The sequence below is a fragment of the Lupinus angustifolius genome, chromosome LG11 (assembly GCF_001865875.1).
Source record: "Lupinus angustifolius cultivar Tanjil chromosome LG11, LupAngTanjil_v1.0, whole genome shotgun sequence".
Lineage (NCBI taxonomy): Eukaryota > Viridiplantae > Streptophyta > Magnoliopsida > Fabales > Fabaceae > Lupinus > Lupinus angustifolius.
The window spans coordinates 5635311-5658045 of NC_032019.1; the positions used below are offsets into that span (position 1 = coordinate 5635311).

Sequence of the window (22735 nt, forward strand, 5' to 3'; positions counted from 1 at the left end):
AGTTAAGATGTAAATATCTAACTGTTGGGTTTATTTAAGTGTGAAGTCTTACATTGGATATGCGGGGGAGTGAAAGTTTATAAGAAGAAAAGGTCCATAAAACTAATGCCTTAATGTTTTGGTTTAAGACGTGGTGTCTCACTTGTGACTTTCACTCTTCCCATACTCAACACTAACAGCGTGTTATATTTGACTCCCATTAAGACACATTCTGCTTATAGAATTCAAGCCTGTTTCCATTGTTGTTGTTTTTAAAGTGGGGTTTCCATTTATATATTGTGTTTTTCTGGTTTGTCTTTTTCTTCTTTTCAGACTTATACCCAGAGTTTTGATAGATTTCAATATCATAAATAATGTATAATTTTGATATTTTCAAAACATGTAAATGTGAATGGTACAACATATCACCTAAATGTTGATCATATTTTGTACTTAATTTAGTCTTAACTTAACTGACTCAATTCAATCACTTTCTGGAATGGAGTAGATTGAGAACTGAAACTGATTAAAAAACCTTACAATACATATCCTATTTATATAAAGCAAGCTTATTTTTACCAAAGAACATCTATTCTATATATAATCTATTATATATTACTCCAATCTTTTACAATGATTTTTACAATTTAACAGGGGAAAAATACCATTTGGTCCCAGACCCTTCAAAATCACCTGGTTCCATGTTGTTCCTGACAGAAGATGCATCCAAGATGTCACTGCCAAGAGTGATATATATAGCTATGGAGGTGGACTTTCATCATCTGAAGAACTGTAATGTTGCTTTCCATATAGTCCAGGAAGGGGTTGTGGAAGCATTCGGTTAAGGGGTTGTGGAAGCAAAGGGTTCACTGGAACAGGGAATCTATGAGCAGAACTAACCATGGTTCTCTCATTTATCATACCAACTTCTTTACAGACCCGGTCAAGAACTGTTAAGAAGTCTCTTACTACCAAGAAGATTCTAAATGGATGAGCTTCTTCCTTAGACAAGTTACCATGGAAGTATTCTGTGATCTCCTTCACAAGGGATAAAGCAACACTTTCCTCGGCTTGAATTCTTAGAATCTCCTCCTCGGCTGTTCTCATGAATTTGAGCATTGATTCTGTAAACTTCTGCTTGCGATCATCTGACACGGACGTTTCATTTAATTGCACAACCTCTGCAATGTGTGCAATTCCTTTGGAAAGTGTAGAGACTTCAATGCTGAGAACTTCAGAATCCATAGCAGCGGCCTTCTTCACATTTACTAGATCAGAACTTAGACTAGAGACTACTTGTAGGCCAAGCTTCCTACACTTGGCATCATCATTCGAAGTTGTGCTTGGAGCTTGGTTAGTACTCGTGAGACGAGCACCTTCAGTTCTAATAATTTCCTGCACCACGAAATGGAGTAGAGTGGTTTTCCCATCTGCACCTTTGACATCAACCAGCTTGAGAAGTGTATCAAGCTTGAAGGCATGTGCATCACCACGGTTTGTCCCCACGTTCATGCGGTTCCCAGTTTTAAGCACAGCCTCTAGAAGCTTCAAGAACATTCTACTATTTCGCAGCTCTTCACAGGCAACCTGTGAAAAAAATTAATCAGAAAATGCACAGAAACTATAACTTGTGACATATACAAGAGAAACCTCCTGAGAAGCAAGTATGGACATGATTTGCTGAATTTGGTTTGCCATCCTTTAAAAATACTAGGATAAATAAATAGCACCACAAAAGAATAAGTGGGAAAAGGGGGAGAGAGATATAATGGAGATAGAAATAAATAAATCTGTGAGACAAAGTGACTGCTTACCTCCAAAGTTTGAAAAGATTTTCTAAGATATTCCATCTCCGACTCAAAATTAGCTATGTAAAGCATTGCTTCCACCCTTTTAAATGCGAAAGGCACATCAAGCACTGCCTTCAAAAATTTCTCGGCAGGACCAAGCTTGGTTGGTGAGTCTTCTTTATATTCCTTTAACTTACGTTCTTCTTCCTTGTTCGGTGCCATTTTTAACAAGCTTTCAAGTAGTTCTGTTCCAAGTGTATCAGTAATCCCTGTAGAAAGGTAAAGTGATTTCATTACATTGTCAATATCCGAGTAAAAATTATAACTAAATGCGAATCAGGACATTCTTATGAACAAGGGCTACAAGCAAACTTTTAAACGACAAAGTTGTTATAATTCATTTTTATATAGAAAACCTTAAAAATCACATAGAGTTGGTAAACCTTAAGAACCACAACAAAGATCAATAAACAAATCAAACAATGAAATTGATGCATCTTAGACTAGATTACCAAGTATAAATCTATGCTTTCCACAACCAGTCCTTCAACAGATTAAAATACACGACTATCAACTAACATATACGTAAAAATGATGTGCCACTGCCAGAAGTGGGTAAGACAATTTATCCCATATGATTATGGTTTATGGAGGCACAATTGAACAAAAAATACATTAGGCTTCAACCAGCATGAGTCATGAGTCATGACCATATCACCTAAACAGTGCTTAATGTCCAATCAATATTACCACAAAGGGAAAATACCTTCTAACAGTGCATCACACACTTCCTCGATAGTGACATTAAGCGCTTTTAGCAAGATTGCAATATTTTGGGACTTCTTAGGATCCAGCACCCTATTCTCCTGACTTGGCGGGCCAAGAACCGAACGTGGAGTATTATCCTTCGGTTTTGAGTTTGGTGTGTTCACTATAAACAAAGTTTCGATCATCTCCTCATTTAACCTGCAACCAATCCAATTCAATGTACTTAATTCAACAACACTGATTGCATATTGCTACATAAGCATATGAATTAACTGCTAATAAATGCCATTTCCTAAGTAGTAAACCATCAAACATACCTACAATCATAAAAAAGGATAACAACAGAATATAGTGTGAATTAATAATCTTACTTAAAAGAACTGGACCTCAAGTGATCCCACACCATTTCACGATCAGAGCTGGCCCTAACTTTATCCCAATGCAAAGGCTTCAACTTTGGCTTAGTTGCCTCCTCGAGACTCTCATCGAACACCCCCGAACTCTGTGGCAACTCCACAGGAGAAACCTGTGTTGTTGGGGTTTGCAACACAAAAGGCCTAGAAGGCGGTATCAGTTCTGGCAGCCTCGAAATGGGTTGTCCAGCAGGTGTTGAGGGAGAAGCCTCAGCAGGAACCTCCCACTGTTTCCGCTGCCGTGACACAGGAGGCGGTGGTGGTGGTGGTGGAGCTGGAGGAGCAGAAACTGTACTTGATGAAACAATTGGCGTTCGCAAAACCGGAATCTCCCAGTGTTTCCTTGTAGGAACATTTTCAACTGTAACTGATTCAACAATGGGTGGTGTCAATAGGTCTGGAATCTCCCAATGCTTTCTCTGTGATTGATTTGAAGTATGGTTCGGGTTTGGGTTCAGGTTTGAGTTCGAATTCAGTTCTGTTTCTGGTGATGAAAGTAGTGATGGTGAGAGTGGCAATGATGAAAGTGGTGAATGACCATACCGATCTGAAACATCTGATATTGTTGGAGAGCGATCCAAAATCTGATGATTTTGATTCATAATTACTTTCCCCGGCGATGGAAGAGAAAAAGCTGTAGAAGATGAAGACACAGATTTTCCACTCGCATTCGATAATCTCGGCGGCGATGGAACGACATCGTTTTTGTTCGGCGATAAAACTACGTATTTCGCAGCTCTTCACAGGCAACCTGTGAAAAAAATTAATCAGAAAATGCACAGAAACTATAACTTGTGACATATACAAGAGAAACCTCCTGAGAAGCAAGTATGGACATGATTTGCTGAATTTGGTTTGCCATCCTTTAAAAATACTAGGATAAATAAATAGCACCACAAAAGAATAAGTGGGAAAAGGGGGAGAGAGATATAATGGAGATAGAAATAAATAAATCTGTGAGACAAAGTGACTGCTTACCTCCAAAGTTTGAAAAGATTTTCTAAGATATTCCATCTCCGACTCAAAATTAGCTATGTAAAGCATTGCTTCCACCCTTTTAAATGCGAAAGGTACATCAAGCATTGCCTTCAAAAATTTCTCAGCAGGACCAAGCTTGGTTGGTGAATCTTCTTTATGTTCCTTCAATTTACGTTCTTCTTCCTTGCTTGGTGCCATTTTTAACAAGTTTTCAAGTAGTTCTGTTCCAAGTGTATCACTAATCCCTGAAGAAAGGTAAAGTAATTTCATTACATAATCAATATCTAAGTACAAATTATGAGTTAATGTCAATCAGTACATTCTTATGAACAAGGGCTACAACCAAACCTATAAAAGACAGCTGTAATACTTCATTTTTATACAAAAAACCTTTAAAACACACAATAGTTGGTAAACCTTAAGAACCACAAGACATATCAAAAAACTAATCAAACAATAAATTGATGCATATTAGACCAGATTAAAAAGTAGAAGATCTATGCTTTCCACACTCATAGCACAGAAGGAACTCAACTAAAAACTATCTCTTGAAATGAAGGCATGAGAACAAAATTAACCACTAAAATGAATACAAAGTTTCCTATTTTCTTTCTTCAAAATAAACGTACCATGCAACAGCTTAAAATACACAACTATCAACTTTACGTAATTACATATAAGTAAAAATGATGTGCCACTGCCAGAAGAGGGTAAAAGAATTTATCCTGTATGATTATGGAGACACAATTAAACAAAAATTACAATATGGAAAATACCTTCCAACAGTGCTTCACACACTTCTTCTATAGTCACATTAAGCGCTCTTAGCAAGATAGCAATATTTTGAGACTTCTTGGGATCAAGTACTCTATCCTCATGACTTGGCGGGGTAAGAACTGAACGCGGAGTATTATCCTTTGATTTCGGGTTTGGTGTGTTCACTATAAACAAAGTTTCAATCATCTCCTCGTTCAACCTGCAGCCAGCCAAATCCAATGTATGATTAATTAAGCAACACAAAATGCAATTTGCTAAATAAATACATAAGCATATCAATTATTAACTGCTACTAAGTAGTAACCACCAAAGATACCTACAATCAGAAAAGCTATAACAACATAACAAAACATGCCATAGCTAGAATTAACAATCTTACTTAAAAGAGCTGGACCTCAAGTGATCCCACACCATTTCACGATCAGAACTGGCCCTCACTTTATCCCAATGCAAAGGCTTCAACTTTGGCTTAGATGCCTCTTCAGGACTCTCATCAATCACCCTCAAACTCTGTGGCAACTCAACAGGAGAAACCTTTGTTGTTGGGGTTTGCAACACAAAAGGCCTCGAGGGGGGTATTAGTTCCGGTGGCCTCGAAATTGGTTGTCCAACAGGAACCTCACACTGTTTCCGCTGCCGCGAAGCAAGAGGAGGTGGTGGCGGCGGTGGTGGTGGAGGAGGAGCAGAAACTGCAATAGATGAAACAACAGATGCTGACAAAACCGGAATCTCCCAGTGTTTCCTAGTAGGAACATTTTCAAATGTAACTAATTCGGGAATGGGTGGTGTCAATAGGTCTGGAATTTGCCATTGCTTTCTGTGTGATTGATTTAAAGCATGGTTCGAGTTCGGGTTCGAATTCGAGTTCAATTCTGTTTCTGGTGATGAAAGCAGTGATGGTGAGAGTGGCAAAGATGAAAGTGGTGAATGCCTATACCGATCTGAAACATCTGATATTGTTGGAGAGTGATCCAAAATCTCATGATTCTGATTTATAACCACTTTGTCCGGTGACGGAAGAGAAAAATCTGAAGATGAAGAAAAAGACTTTCCGCTTTCATTCGATAATCTGGGTGGTGATAAAACGCCGTCGTTTTTGCTCAGTGATGAACAACTAAACTGAGCCTTTTCATCTGGGGTTTTCTCCGGTAACCTAATCGGTGACAGAGAAAGCGGTGACAGTAATGGTGACAGTGACTGACACTCTCGTTCTGGTGTTGAAGACAATGAAGAAGAAGAGGAGGATTGTCGCACGTGCTGGTTGTAAGCAGGGGACACCGCACGTGATAGAACATGTGGTGGTGAAGACGAAGAGCTTCTACTATCGGCGGCGAGTGTTTCAGTTAGTGGTTGTGCCGGAGGAGTGCCATTTTCCGGCGACTTTCTGGGACTTAAGCTCACCGGTGGAGAGAGGCTAATCGAATGAGACCGATCTGGGGAAGCCGAAGATGAAGAAGAGAATGAACTTGAACTCGATTCACTGCTTCCACCAACAAAATTCTCAGCAGCCATGGCAGATAACACTCTTATTGAACCCGATCCAGTCCCATTCAAGCTTTCACGGCCACCTATAGACCCTCTCGGCGAGTAGAACTCCTCTTCTTCGTCCTCCACATTTTTCCTCGACCCTACCTCTTCGCGCGCTCTTCGAAGCTCCAAACCTTGCCGTGCCAGCGGCGGAAGCGGCCGAAGCTCCGGAGAATCCATTTTCCTAGGGTTTAAACCATTACCGGAACCACCATTGGCGCGAGAATCACTACGATCATCTATTCCACGGGAATTGACAATGGTGCCGAGGTAGAGAAACTCAGAGCTAGTAGAGTTATTATTGATGACCTTCCGGTTACCGGCGCTGTTAGTTTCAACATTGTTATCCCTGTGAGAGAAGAACCGAATGCTGGAGTCGGATCTGAATGTTTTTCCGTCGGTGGAATCATTTTTCCTTCGCCGGCGACAGTAGAAGAAAACGGAAATAGCAACAACGATAAGAGCAGCGGCAACGGAAGCAATAGCAGCAGCGATGAGCTTAGAAGAAGAGGATTTGGATTTTTGGGAGTGGGGGATGATGAGGGAGGAAATGTTGGCGGGAAAGGACTTGAAGGAGGAGGGGGAGGGAGGAGTTGGGGGAGAAAGGTATGTTGGGAAGAAAGGTGGAGAGTTTGATGTGGTGGTGGGTGTGGATGAGAATGGGTACTTCGGGTTTGGTGGCGCCGGGGAAGGAGAGGGAGAGGGTGGTGAAGGTGGAGGGTTTGGGGGTTGAATGGGAGGGATGGTGTCCTGTGGGAGGAGGGGTTGGTGGAGGATTCTGCGGTGGTGAGGGAGGGTGTAGGAGGAGGTTAGGTGGAAGAAGAGGAAAAGGGTGAAGATGGTGGTGGTGGTAGTGGTGGTGGAGAAGGTGTACAATGTGGTGTACATTATGGTGTATATTGTGGTGTAATGTTGTTTTTCTCTCTTCTTTTTTTTCTTTCTTTTGGGAGAGAGTGGATTATGAGGGAAAAGTGGTTGTTGGAGTGAGAAGTAGAGGGAGTGTGAAAAAGGTTGAATCATATGTAAAAGGGGAAAGGGGAGAACATAATAGTTAAAAAATATGGTAGTGGTACTGAGTGGTGCATCCAGCTAAGATTCTGTATTCTTATGGTTTTTGCTACTTCTCCTCCAAGTTCAGCATATCATATGGCTTCCATCACTCAATCATTGTGTTCTTTTTTGTTATTTAATTGCTGAGAGTAATTCAATCATTGTTTTCTTTTTCTAATGCAATCAACTTCTTAGTGTAACAGAGGATTTGTACATCAGCATGTTCAAAATGAATTATGTATTTGTACATATATTTAAAGTTATGTATGCCACTGGAGAATTAAAATTGACACTCATTTTTCTAATAATATTTTTCTTCCAAAACTAAGGTGAAAATAATGGAATAGAATAAAATATTTTTGTATTTCATTATGTTTCAGTTAGAAGTAATTATAATTTAGCTTGACAGGATCATTATGTGTAATAAAACTCTCTATGGTAGACACAAATTGTATTATTGGGGACTCAAACTTTAAACTTAAACAACTCTTTGTTATTAGCTTTGTGTACTAGTTTGTTAATATATGTTTGAGTTTTAACAATGTAACAAAAAAATTAGGTGTTAACGAAATTTTACTATCTTAGATGAATCTTTCAAGTCAATTTGAATCAATTAGGTTATAATATGACTTTGAAAGATTCACATAAACAAATTAAAAGAAATACAAAGTTGAAGAAAAGCATTGAAGTATCAGATATAAAATTAAATGGAGTATCTAATACTTTTATCGGTATGCGACCAAAACTATAATTCTTTAACTCATTTACATTCCAGATGGCAGTTTGTAAAAATAAATTCAGTTAATTGGGATAATCTTAGGAACTTAAATGTACCACCTAATGTCCACTATGATTACTCTTAAAAGGGGTGATGAATAAACGATAACACTTTTTTGTTTGACAATCGACAAAAAATGAGTTTTAATCATACAAAATTGGAATATAGATCATATATCTTAAATGAGAGTATTTCTTTGTTCCTGACTAATAAAATTGTAGTGAATAATATAAAATAATAATTTTTTATTTTTATAATTTTTAAATATTATTTTTTGATTGAATATGAATATGAATTAGACAACTAATCCTATTCACAAAGTCTCTTTAAAGTTGGGGAAAAGTTTGAGCAAATTGAGCATTAATCATACATAATAAAGATGAGATATGGAAAAAGGTCAGGCATTAGCATTTGTCATTTTTGTTTATTACTCTCTAAGTTATTACTTGTACCTTGTTTTGACAAATTGCAATGAAGTAGGAAAATGTGAAAAGGAAAATGATATATTTTTATACTAAATTTTTGTACTAATTTTTGTACTTATAAAAAAATGACATATGTTATAAAGTGATATTTTATTTATTAATTATTGGCTGACAAGTTATATATGTCACTTTCTTGTAAGGAAAATGATTTAGTATGAGTATATAACATTACTCATGTAAAAATATGAAAAAAAATGAAAGGTAGCGTTGAGAGAGTGAGAAAGGGAAGTGATTATTTCCTTCAAACTTGAAGGATAATAATATAATCACACTTTAAATAAAAAATACAAATATCAATATATATTGTTTTTCTTTTGATATTTTACTCTATTTCCCTCTCTATTGGAGAAGAATCTTATTCGATAATAGTGGGATTAGAAATTTACATTCTAATTATTTATTGATTATTTATTTATCACTTCTCATTTTCACATCATATGTCTCTATATTTTAAGTTTTTATAATAATACGTATTAAATTAGATTATTTTTATCAAATTACATTCAACTTTTATATCATTTATTAATGTCATAAACTTTATGTATTAAACTTAACTGTGTAATATTTTGAAATAGATTAATATCTGACCATACACGAATGTCGGTCACAGAACAAGGTGTTCCAAAGTCACTTATCCCTGCACTGCCCGCAATACTCTTTCTTTGACCAGCCGTAGCCATGTTAGTGTTTAGTGTTTACCTGTATAAGAATATTGTTTAAAAAATACTATGAAAATGAAAATGAACCTTATAAAACTAAAATTAGCAATTCTCAGATTTGAAAAATCATTTTGCATTACAAGATTTCTCTATTCTTTAAAAATATTGTAACAGCAATTATTAACATTAACAAATATTAGTGTCGGGAGATTATTATTTATTTTGTCTTTATTTATACCTCATGTTTTTGAAGATTTTCCCCTAAGTATAAATGATTCTATATTATTTACATTGTATCAAATAACTCATAACAAATATATCTCTAATGGTTGCATTATATATGAACTTTTCTCTCCATATTTCTATAAACTTTTCACTTTAAGTATCATTTTGGAATATATTAAAAATAAGCAATTATATATGTTTTTACAATATCACCCCTTCACATATTTCTACACCACAAAAACACTAATATATACTTCGTAACATATGTACTTATGAGAATACATCATTTTCTATTTCATGATGATTATTATTATTTTCATATTTTTAATTTCTGTCAATTAGGTGAAAATAAATTTTAATTAGGGATAAACTATTACTTTCCTTTCAAAAATACTAATATACTATAGTATAGTATTTACTTTTTCTCTTCATTAATATTAAGCATAGAATTAACGTAATTTTCTAGCTCTAAATATTTACTCATTCGTCTCATTTATTTGGTGCAACGTTGATATTGTTGTTCAATAATAATGACGACACAATTTCAAATTATGGAAATAACATCACTACTTGAAAAGATAAGGTTGCATGCCTGCATATTTCAACTCTCTTTATATTCCATTAAGTAAGAGTCTGGTGGAGTGGATCGGATCGTTATTTTATTTGTTGCTTTATAAATTTAATAACTTTACTTCCAACTTTTTTCTTATTTGTTCTTATTGCATTAAATAAGATGTCTTAAGGATATAACTTATTAAGAATATTTTGATCAAAACTTATTGTTTTTCTTGGTAATTAACATTTTTAAGGATTATCTTAGTATGTATTAAAATTGGGCAAAGATAATATGTTTTAAATATGGACGAGTAGTTAGATTACCTCATAGGAAAATGTTACTTGTAAAATTTGAGATATCATATGAGATTTTACAGTGTTACCACTTTTATTTTTAAATATGAATTGGGAAAAACTGAATAGATATCTAAATTATGAAAATATGGTCTTATGTTAAAAAAATATATATTGCAAAGTAAAAAATTGTATCATCAATAAAAATAACAATTTGTAAATGGAGGAGTTTTTCAAAAATGATGTCGGTGGCTATAACCCTATCTCGTGCAAGGTATGACTTTTGTTGATAAAGAATGATCTCTCCAAAAAAGATCAGTTTTACTTCCGTGGAAATAAAACTCTATGCATTGACTGTCATGGATCAGAAATAATATATGTAAAGGGATAAATTTTCTTTTTAAAGTAAAGATGCATGTGTATAATATTTATAAAAAATTATTTACAGTTATATTATCTACCATTTATATTTTATTAATATATAACTTTTATTTAAAAATTAATAATAACAAATTATATATAATGATATGAGATGATAAGATTGTTGATATATATTTTTCTCTCCTATAATATGTGTATTATTTTATTGTAGTAACATTTTGACTCAATTAGGAGTCAGGTGTGTCGGCACAGTACTGTGTCTGTACCCACTGGTGCTTGAGTAAATGATAAAAATATTGTCTCTCTATGGTCCATTGCCATTTTTCATGTATTGTTGGTTTTTGTGTAAGGCTTGTTTTTTTGGCTATATGGTTCTTCCGTGGGAGAGATAATTCCGATAAATTCAAGGAATAGTGAATTATCTTATTAATACAAGAATGTATAACTCCCTACAAAATCCAATTGCCCTTATATTAGGAATTGGGTTCAAGCTATTACTAGCCTTTCTCAACCACTGTGAGGATGAGCCCATGATGTTCACATAGTCTTGGAGAAAGTAAGATCGGGTTAATGTTATTGTTTTGTTGAGTATTGGGACGAAAGGTAGAAAATTTAATGGAACTATAGAATTTGTGTGCTGGAACCATGAATTGGACATGATTATATTATACCACCGTCATTGTTAAACAAATACTATACATATACATGGGCATTTTATAATCTATTTGCAAGTTGGTTTTTGAAGGAGAAGAAAGAAAAATACAAGGCTTGAAAGTCATCTTATAAGTGTATTTCATGGCTTCCAAGCATTTCCCTTCCATCACTTACCCTCCAAAAATCAACTCACAAATAAATCATGTTTGACAAATATTCATACATCTATCTTACACATACTAATCTTCACAATTTTTATTACAAAAAACACTACTTTGGTTCAACAAAATCAGTTGTTCAATATCCACAGCTCCAGTATATATGGTTTGTTTGAACGTAGAAGTTAAAAGTAGGGATTCAATGGAGAGGCCTCTCTCATCTCATCCAAATGTGATGACCCTTTTACAATAATTGTCTACTGTAACGATATGTACACAGTGGAGGGTTTACTTTAGGCTAAGTGTAAAAATTTTATATCCTACCAACACATTATTCAACATTCTTATGCTACTCATCATTACCTCTTAACAACTCATAAATGATGAATAAGTAAAAAACTTTATAGGGACATTAAGCAATGGATATACACAACACCCCATAATACTAATAAATTCAGTTACCCCAAAAAAAACATGCTAGCTCTAGTTTAATAGATATTTAAACTACAAAGTATTCTATAAATAAAAAATACAAAGTAATGCATATATGTCTGAGAATATATCCAGTCCGCCAAAAAAGGGGCAAAATAAAACCAAAGTTTTGCAGATTACGGGTAATAATATAAGATAAAGTTTTTTTTACAAAAAGAAAAGTTTATCTTCAGCCAATTATAACTTTTTCCTTCATCAGGTGAATTCACCTTCATGATAAATCCTTTGTCAGACAGATCAATAGCTACCCTGCAAAAAAAAATATGGAAGACATTAAATAGATATAAAAAATGTGAGCTTTTCTATGGAAAATATAAATTGACACTGATGAAATATTCTTTCCTTCAAGCACATTTGGTTTGAAATTCACCAAAGGACAAAATTTAGATGGGTGCTTGTGGTATTGTTGATGAGTTATTACACATGTTATATACTTATATCCATATGAAAACAACACCATGAGCAACAGAAAAATCAGGTAAGGCAGAGCTTAGGGCAGCATATTACTACAATATAATGGCATGGAGCTTTCAAGAATATGGAAGAAAAAATTAGATCCTAAAAGAAAAGGAAAACCAAACTAAATCTGCAACACTGGCTAGTAAGACATAATCATCTGGAAAACTTTTCCCATCTTTCAAACAATTAAACATATTCTGAAACACTTTTCATAACTTTCTGAGTTCTTAATAGTCTAACTCTAATCTGCACAAAACTAGAGCTCCTACACAAGATTTTTCCCAGACAAAAACTAAAAATGCAGGTTTTCGGATGAGGGCAAATCAATTCTCTTCTAAAAAAATGGGGGAAGGGCACAATATATCATGTATGATGATCAAAATATAAAATCAAAGCATGATTGATGGCTATCTAATATTATGACTAGGAATCAAATGGATGACTGAAAACATTCGGCAAATAATTGGAATTAAAGATGCAACACGGATTGTCTATAAAACAAAAGAAAACTACAAAAGAATGAAGCACATTGACAGCAGATTTTTTTTCCACAGGTTGTCAGAATATAGTGAAGTACCTCTAGAAATCTGATAGTCAAGTAAGAGACCCCCTCCAAATTTTAACAAATGATAACAACCAATTGAGGAAACGAAGAAACTAAAGTATGTAACCATTTTAGCCAGCGACTCTAATCGCCCCCAATTCATCAATCTTTGAGCTCTTATGCTGCAAACAATAATCAATAAAGATTGGACATGTAAACCTAAAAGAAGAGATAGACAACATATGCAGATAGAGTAGAGATAGAAAAAAGTGGTTGACAATTATACTGAGTCAGTTTCTTTCTTTCAATTACCTTACTCTTCTTGTGTTTGTGCACATCATTAATATCATCATCTCCATCATGCTTCCTTTTCTGTAATCATCATATTAGTAAAACAACCATTTATGAATGGAACTAAATTTTTTAAACGCTTTCAAATAGTATGTGAAGCAAAACCCCTTTACAATGCCGACATCATATGAAATAGATCTATTTTATCGGATCCTAATTCCTTAGTCCCAAGCAATTAAGGGTTAACAGCATCATCAGCATAACACAGATGAAAATTTATTAAGCCAATTTATTGAACTAATTTGCAATATTATGGCATGACAAGACTTTTAGAACACTATTTTTTTTTCTTTTTATCAATGTGAATGATGTAGATGCAGCAAACTTTCTCAACCTTATCATGGTGTTTCTTTGAGTGATCAGCACTGGAATCACGATGCCCACTTTTATCTTTCTTTTTATCTTTATCTTTGTCCTTATCTTTGCTTCGGTCTTTATGACGATGCTTGTGCTTCTTATGCTCCTTGTCCTTGTCCTTGTCCCTGTCTTTGTGCTTTTTATGCTTCTTCTCCTTGTCTTTAGACCCACTTTTTGATTTTCCAGCAATAGTTGGAATCCCTTTCTCCCCCTATTAGAGAAAAAACAAGGAATGAGCATATGTAAATCAATGACCCAGTAATGTTTTTGAAAACTAAGATAGCATGTCAATTAAGATTATCAAATTATGTATGACCAAAATGAAAGAAAATTTCTTACCGGGGGCAAATCAATGGGACCTGTTTCTCTTAGTTGAAAAGCCTCCTTGAGAATATCTAGATCAAAAGGCTGTATACGAGCACTTGTATCTCGAAAGGAAGATGTATTCTGAATAAGTTGATCTAACTGCATGCCATCTCCTTTTCTTATTTCTGTGTCTCCTACGACGTTGTGGAGATAGTGTGTGTCTGCAATTGACACAGGAAGTGGTCTCTTGCAGAAGAACTCAAAGTGTGGTTGCAATTTGAAATGACTTATAAGATCCACAGCACTTGTCAATTCCCTTGGTCCTAAGGGTTCAAATAACACAGTATGTCCTAAATGAGACAACATAATAAAAAATAAAAATAAACACTGGAGCCAATAAATTCGACAATATGCTAGGAAACAGTCATATTTAAGCACTTACAAAAATAGTTTTGGCAAGAAAGTTCATGCACTGCATGTAAAATTTGAAAACTAGAGAGTAAAGGATAAAGTTCAAATCCCTGAGATCTTCCTTATCAACAATTCAACAAACATGCAAAAGGTAGCACATACAAAGCAAAACACTAGTATGTCAAGCTTTTACTTACCTCCTCCAAACTTATTGCCTTCAGAATCCATTTCTCAATCTTTCATGACTAGTTGGGCCCTTGTCAACTGCAATTTTTAATATGACAAAAACGTTCATCATCCATCAATGTGAAATGATGTTTTGATTACGAGGTATCAATATAAATGTAGATGATGCATGACACAAACAGTGGTCAAATACTTGCTTTGCAAATAACTTATCTTGGTTGCCAAAACCGCTTGCAACTTACATCAGAGATCAGTAGCCCCTTTTGCATATGAGGGTAAACATGTTTTGATTAAAAAGAAAGAAATCATATTAAATATAATAGAAGGGAGTACAATGATGGTGAGGATAAGGTATCCTCAAACGCATAAAAAACCTATAAGTCTATAACAATTGAACAGGACCAAAACTAAGAACTCGACAAAGCTGACCACTCTATACACACAAGGCACATGTTTGGTTTGATGTATTTTTCATTTTCACTTGATATGTTTTCGTTTATAATGGCCAGTTATTGGAGATTCACTCTTCCTCAATTATGTCCAGAGTGTTTCTTCGTGGTCAAGAAATGGCCTATTGAACTGCCCATTTATCACAACATGGGGTTCCAAAAAAACTACCATTTGATAGAACCTTTTTTCTTTGAAAACAATTATAATCAACATTATGTATAGACTGCAGGGGTGGGTGCATGCATAGACAGCATGTCAAAGAAACAACCATGACCCTGTTAACATTATGTTTGGTATGGAAGTGAAAATTGCAATGATCATGTTTGTTTGAAAATCATATCAGAAACTCGTGAATTGAAATTTTCACCACCATTTTTACCCCCATATCAAAAACAGAGATTGGCATAAATGTTGTTGCCATGTGTGATAAAGTAAAAGAACCTTCAAGATCTCATTATTTGGACACACAATGAAGCATGTGATACCATATCTCTCCATGAAAACAAACCAGGTTTATATAAATTCAATCTCTTATATTATCTGCTGTTAAATTACTCTGAAGGAGGTTTCCAAGACATTTAACCATAGCAGTGATAGCACTACAACGAATCATCATTTTACTTGGGTCGCAAATCCTAAATCTAAAACAAGACCAACTGACAGCATTCGCAGTATAAGTCTAACAGGGAAGATTATGCTATTCTATCTATGCCCACTAGACCACAACCATTAATCTACAACCAGAAACGAAGCATCCAATATATTTAAGTTGCTGTAACATAGCATTCCAACAAAACCATTTATAGAAGTGTTTCTAACTAGTAGAAAATGCAACCATAAAATTTGTTTCCTTCATTTTGTTTTGCTCGCATTTCTGGAAATTTATTTTTTCAAATGCAATGGGCCAGAAAATCAGTGTTGAGAATCCAAATTGCAAATGAAATCAACTTCTGAACTAATAAAAGAAAAGGCGCAGACTAGTGCACAACGCTCCCAACTGGGTTGATCTAGGTAGAGTAAATATGCACTGCTATACCCTCGCATGTGGGGAAGCTTTTCCAATATTTTAACCTGTGAGCTCTAGGTTACAGGCCAACAACTATCTTTGCGCCGGCAAAAAAATAGCATAGAAAGAATCCAGAGAAAGACAGTAGCATAGCTATAAAAGTAAAAGGTTTTAGTATTTTACGTAACCCTATGTGGACTATAAATAATAGCAAATAATTTAGAAAAACAGAAACTTCAAAGTTTCCTGAATGATCATGCTTGAGTTGCCAAATGATTAGGTGATACTTTCAAAATTGAAGAAACCCTTCTCATTGGAAGCAAATAAACTTAACTGATTCGAGTCGTAATTACTTTCATTTATCTAATACAGTTATGCTACCTCAAATTCATTCCCACCCCCACTTTTATTTTCAACAGGGATGACAATAACTTGATAAGATCAGCTTTGAAAAAGAAAAGAAAAATGGACCAACAGAGAAAACATGTGCAATTGACACACACCCATGTGAGTTTTGCAATACTAATTTCAAACAGTTTCCAGTAATTTGAATGGTTTCCGCTAAAAATTATCTCCTGATTTTCTCAGTGTCTCAGTTAACAGCTCTAACATGATCAAATATTCAAACGCAACGTTCAAAAAAATTCAAAAGTTTTTCAATGTGTTTTTAGCATAGTTCTCAAAGCTTGCACCAAACACACCCCTAAAAACACAAAATTCTTTCACGTGAATAACTCCATGAATGGAATGTTGTTCTCATACCCAAGAAATTTTCAACTCTGCAGGAATCAAAACAGAGAAGAAAACCCACCTGAAGAATGATAACTTCAATGTCCCCAAGTAAAAAAAAATCCCTTGAAATTCCAATTCACCGAAACTACGCAATCGAGAAACTTCTCAAACCTTCGACCAACCCACCAAATAATTCCGCCAAAGCTGTGCAAAATCAAAACCTTTTCAGCCAAAATCCACAAAACTGAAAAAAGGGTACTCGAATTTTGAAGAAAAAATTAAACTTTTTATATTTTTTGCAGGAAAATCAGATAGAGCAATCAGAAAATTGGTATTTGACCCACGATAGAGTTTGGGTTGGATAATGAAATTGGGGAAAGTGCAGATCCAAAAACTGGAAAAAGAAGATTTGGGTGCTTACATAAGAGTACAAAGGGAAGATCTTTTGAGGTGCGTGGGTTCAGTTCTGAAACTAACAAAACTCTTTTCTTCGCTACTGGTGTTGGTTTTGTGTTGATGTGTTCTCTTTTTTTTCTTCGGAGTCTTATAAATAATACCCTTTTCAACACAAATTTTCTTCCACCGTGTAACTTATATTGAGCCCTAACTTTGTAAAAAATTCTGTTTTACCCCTCTCCTTATATTGATATTGGATTATCAAGTGAACAATTTAAGTTGATCTAGTAGTGTAAGATCTCATTAAATTCATAAAATGATTAAAAGGTAAAGAGTTTGATTTAAAAAAATGTGTTCGCATGAGAGGAACAATAATGCACTCGAAAAAATGATTAATTTTTTACTATAAAATGATATACCATTTATAGTACTAAAAAAATAATTTTCTCTTTTTTTTTTAGAGAATAAATGTATTAACATTGGGCCGTTAATTTACATGATTAAAAATATTGAATAAGTAAATGTTTTATAATTCATTAATTTTCCAAAACGTTTGATAATTCTATCTACACATTATTGTATTATATTTACAAAGTTCCAAATCACACTTATAATTAAAATATTATATTTTCCACTACATGTAACACTTACCACATTAAAAATATCATGGGTATAAATCTTCATATTAAAAAAATTCTCCTCAATCTTAAAACAATAAGATTTTGTTTGCTTATATAAAGCAAAATTTAAAGTCAGTAGTGATTTAATGAATCCTTCTCAATTGTTTTTGGCCTAGCGTAGTGAAATTGAAAGGGTGTTTTTTTGTGCGAAATATCAATCAAATTTTCACTAGTATCTCTATTACTCGTTGGTTTAGATTCTATTTTTAGAAAAGAAATATTATATTATTGTGGATTCTAACAAATATATGGAATTCAAAAATGAATTAAAAATTGAAACCAGGTGATTTTTTTGTTACTATTTTACTTAAAGATAGCCAAAATGACATAATAGAAATTGTGTAGTTAGAAGCTTAGTCAAGCTCTTTTCGATATGAATCAAGAGATAAAAATATCATGAGGTAGTTGTCTCATATCTCCGGAAATATAATCATATTATCTTCCCATTTGTGTCCTTGTGATTTAATTTCATCCACCCTTGGCAATAACCCTTTCGCTTCTAACCATGTTGGATGGGTCATAATGATTTCTCTTGTCATTTAAAAGCTGATTATAAAAAAGAATTTGTCATTGATAATTTAGATGCGTAGGAAGAATAAGGACCTATACTTGTTGAATTATGATGGGGAGTGAATATTTGATCTTGAAGATATTCATACTTTATCCTCAAAATATTATTGATATCACTATTTGGAAGATTACTATTTTGGCATCATCAGTAATTCAGATCAACTCTTCCAACTACTTTCAATAATAATTTTAAAAAATGGTTTGATAGACTAGATAATAAAGAAATATCAATGACTTATGGCTAGATAACAAAGAAATATCAATACCTTGAGGAAATATCTATAAATGTATGTCTAACCAAGGTAATCGTTTATAGATTAAGTTTTTGGTATATAATAAAATAATAAAATGATAAAATTGTTTACAGATTAAGGCTCTTGTACATAAAATTATCCCTGCTTATTGAATGAAACTTTGTTCTTGAAACAAATATGCAGTATTATTATTGCCCATGAACATGTCCCTAAAATGAAGAACATGAGGAGAAAATAAGCTTTACGTTTATTAAAATTGTCCTTGATAAGGCCCATGACATGCTCTCAAAGCTTTATTGGAGATTGTATGGAGGATGTGAAACACAAGCAAGTAGTCAAATCCAGAAAAATCATGTATAAAGTTTAACCGGTTAAACTGTTTTCGGTCTGATTCTGTAATTCTGTACATAATTAATAATTTTTATCTATAAATATATAGTTTAAATAAATATAAAACTTTATATAATTAATAATTATGTATAATTATATTGAAGTAATATTTCTTCATTTTTTGAACCGTAGTAAAACAAAATATTATAGAGTATTCCATTTTTCTTATTTTTAAGTGAACCGTTCGGTTTACTTCGCGGGCTAAATTTAACACGGTCAGACCGGATTTTCCCCAGTTCAAAGCAGTTCATTTTTTCATGCAATTAAGATCGCAAACCAAAGTCGTTTTCAAGTCCATACAGCGATCAGACTAGTCGGACCGTCCGATTTGATATGGTTCTCATAACACTGGTTTGGAGAGTGCAACTCCCTACAATTTTCATTGAACCGATCATGGCTTGCATTACAAATGCCTCTTCCAACATGCTTTGGAATGATGAAAAAACCGAACCCTTTCTCCCTCATGAAGAAACATAAAGGGGCATCCTTTTCCTTATATTTTACTCATTTGCATGGAAGCATATATATTAGAGTAGGAACCAAGGCCCTCTCATGTTTATATTTGCAGGTGATTTGTTTCTTTTTGCTGAGGCTTCCACCAACGTACATGAATAATATTCTGGAATCTCTTTACATTTTTTGGGATGCTTTTGGACACAAAACAAATAACCATAAAGACCAAGATCAACTTTTCAAGCAGTGATGACCAAGGTATGTTAAGATTTAAGAAGAAACATTGTTGCTAATCTATTATTGTGATTCCTGATAAAAATATTGTTAGTAAGGGTAACTACATATTTAAATAAGATTAATTCTTTACCAAATAGTAATAGGATAATTTGGTAATACAAAAAAATCTAGTATTGAAATCCCTATAAACTATCTACTATTCACTTGTATTATGCAAAGTAAATATTATTAAAAGGGGAAATATCACTTAGATGTAAAGGTATTAAATTTGCTTATTTTATATCATTCCATATATTTTATGAAAAAGGTTATGATTATCAAAGAAATAATATTAAATGTTTGTGTTGAATGAATTATATATTTATTTAATATTTAAGTTTTGTTTTCTTAACTAAATATTTTATGAGCTAAGAGAAATTAGGGGAAGGATTAATAAGATAAACGTTAAGTCCTTTGGGACTTAGTCGAAATATAAAAATTAGGACCACTTAAAAATAAGTTAAAGGATAAAAAAACTTTAGATGGACTAAAACAAAAACAAAATATTTTTTTAAAAAAACTTCAAAAAATCTATTTTCAATCAAAAAAACAATTTATTCTTCTCTACTTCCCTCCCCCATTCTTAAGATTATAAGTCATTTATTCATGTCATGTCAATAGATGGACAATGTCAATTTATTCTTATATACTTCCTTCCCATGATATTATTATGTGCTTTAATATAATTACATGGGTTAAGGATTATAGCTGGTTTATAACATCCAATAGCTTGATCAAACCAAACCTTCACAATTTTAGTAATTTATAGCTTAAAGAAGAATAATAAATTATTAATGATGAAGATAAAAGTGATAATAAATTAGAAAAGATAATAACAAAAAATGACAATTGGTTTAATTTGTTTTGTAAAAAATAATTTCCTCTTATCCCTCCCAATTAGGACTTTTTTAGTTTTCATATCTCCAAATTAATATTTTTTTAGTTTTAGTCCTTATAGATTGTAATCACATGAGAGAAAACAAAATTAGAGACTAAATTTCAATAATTTGTAGGGATAAATTTGAAGAGAGAAAAAAATTGTATTTAATAACTTGGGTTTTTAATAAGCAGCAACCATAATATCAAGAACCTTGCACCTCTTCCGCCGCATTCCCTCTTTCACTTTTTTCTTCTTTATCAGCTTCCACAGTAACAACACTATCATAAACATTAACAACAAGTACCTGCTACTACTGAAAGCTTCGAACTTTTCCTTTCTCCAATGTCGACCTTCGATTGTTTCAGCAACATGTACGATGTTGCACTCAAGCCTCGTTTGCTTCGAACCCTTATCAGAGACCATGTTCCTGATGAAAAGCACCCTTTTTCAAACACCTTGGAGATTTCTAGGGTTATCTCTTTGGTCAAAACGCACCGTCTTCTCTCTGAGTCTGTTAACCAATTTGTGGACCCCAAAGTGGTTGAAGCGTGGAAATCCAATGTTACGTCATGGGTCGAACGCATTTTGAGTCTTCTTTCTAGTAACTCGGTAAATTTTGTTACTTTGCACTTGAATTTTTCTGGGTTTTTAATATAATGCACAGAAATAGTATTACATTATATTTCGACCTTTTTTTTGAACTTATTAATTTTTCGTGTGAATGAAAAGCACGCATTTTGGCCTAGTTTGTTTGTAACAAATAGTCTGTTAACATTTGCTGTTCTATTTGGTTTACCTCTTTTATTGAAATCAAAATGTTAAACTTTTTAATCTGATGAACTGTTCTGTATATAGAATACACCAACAAATTGATCTGTTCTAATAAGTTAACCAAATGCTATCTTCGTGATACTTGTTACTATTTCATGATACAGATTATTTTTTTATTGTGCAATTTGAATTCAGTGTGATATTTTAATTGACATTGTTCCATTTTTTTTATTTTGTAGCCAGATAAATGTTGGGTAGGAATCTCCTTGCTGGGGGTTACTTGTACAGAATGTAGCTCGGATCGTTTCCTGGAATCATACTCTGTGTGGTTCCAGAAGTTGCTGTCGTTTCTACAGGTACCAAGTTGTTTTTTTATGCATACAAAATTATTCTCCTGCAAGTGTTATTTTTGGGTATATCAGTTGTGTTCACTTCATATTTTTCTGTTGGTTTGGACAGTAGATGAGCTTAGACCTGAATAATATCACCTTGGTTATTTGAATTTGATACTTCATAAGTTCATAGCTATTATATTTTGGTTGTGATATGAGCGCCAAAAAATACAACCCGAGGCGTGTGCTATAAAGAAAACTTAATGTAACTGGTGGTATTTCAAACTTGGTGGTACTATTCAGTTTGTTGTCAATGAACCTCTATATATTCCACCTTTGTAGGTTTAACAAAACCTTGGCTATTATGAATACACCACTCTACCTTTTCCCGATGCATTTTGGAAGTATTTAACTTGCTTGTTATTTCTGTAAGGCATTACATGTCTATGATGCCTCCATTTATGAGTTGGAGAGAGACCACACATGTCGTGTATGCTTTGTTATTGAATAATGTTAAACTTTATTTATATTTATCTGATACAATGTCTTTTTGATTCCTCATCCAGGGAATATTGTATTGTACCTGTCATATTTAGGTGGTTGGAATCCCCACCTGAATGTTTTACTGTACATATGCACTCAAACACATATAACCCTCTTTCCATGCATCTTTTTAAGATCTATCTTCTAATTTCTGAAACAGTTTTTTACTTGTTTTTTTATACACAATCATGACGTGTTCCATGATCTTTATTCAAACAGTCCACAGAAGGTTCTCATTTAGTGAGGGTGGCTTCTTGTGCTTCAATGTCTGATCTATTTGGAAGGTTAGTTAGATAGTTTTCTTCTTACTAAAAGAAGCTCCTATTGTTGGTGCATAATTAATGACATGCAATGTAGAATGTTCATGTTTGATGCTGCTTAATTGAATCCCTCCTTACGGGCCTGTTTCTCTGCCCTCACTCTGT

General features: G+C 33.7%; 3 protein-coding genes across 5 annotated transcripts in view; 1 reads left to right on the forward strand and 2 right to left on the reverse strand.

Annotated features, from left to right (window-relative positions):
• LOC109360636 (formin-like protein 1) lies at nt 567-7250 on the reverse strand. Of its 2 annotated transcripts, XM_019605668.1 has the most exons (6): nt 6947-7242; nt 5818-6913; nt 2909-3671; nt 2536-2735; nt 1794-2038; nt 567-1566 (listed from the first exon to the last, which is right to left on the reverse strand). In XM_019605668.1, the coding sequence occupies exons 1-6, from the start codon at nt 7118-7120 to the stop codon at nt 739-741; spliced, it is 3306 nt and encodes a 1101-aa protein (XP_019461213.1). In that variant the 5' UTR covers nt 7121-7242; the 3' UTR covers nt 567-738. The 2 variants fall into 2 exon arrangements, with proteins under 2 accessions (XP_019461213.1, XP_019461214.1); XM_019605669.1 differs by lacking the exon at nt 2909-3671 and having other exon boundaries at nt 5085-6913; nt 6947-7250.
• LOC109361375 (mediator of RNA polymerase II transcription subunit 19a-like) lies at nt 11934-17309 on the reverse strand. The gene is made up of 8 exons (XM_019606874.1): nt 17187-17309; nt 16845-16969; nt 14589-14655; nt 14014-14303; nt 13652-13885; nt 13279-13338; nt 13000-13148; nt 11934-12212 (listed from the first exon to the last, which is right to left on the reverse strand). Exons 3-7 carry the CDS (start codon nt 14617-14619, stop codon nt 13098-13100), a joined length of 666 nt encoding a protein of 221 aa, XP_019462419.1. The 5' UTR covers nt 14620-14655; nt 16845-16969; nt 17187-17309; the 3' UTR covers nt 11934-12212; nt 13000-13097.
• The window catches only part of LOC109359966 (proline-, glutamic acid- and leucine-rich protein 1), a 9742-nt gene continuing 7861 nt past the window's right edge, over nt 20855-22735 (forward strand). For both annotated transcript variants that reach the window (XM_019604666.1, XM_019604668.1), the window contains exons 1-3: nt 20855-21273; nt 21675-21791; nt 22530-22594. In XM_019604666.1, coding sequence (XP_019460211.1) covers nt 21007-21273; nt 21675-21791; nt 22530-22594 — 449 coding nt within the window. In that variant the 5' untranslated portion in view covers nt 20855-21006. The remainder of the gene's footprint in view (nt 21274-21674; nt 21792-22529; nt 22595-22735) is intronic.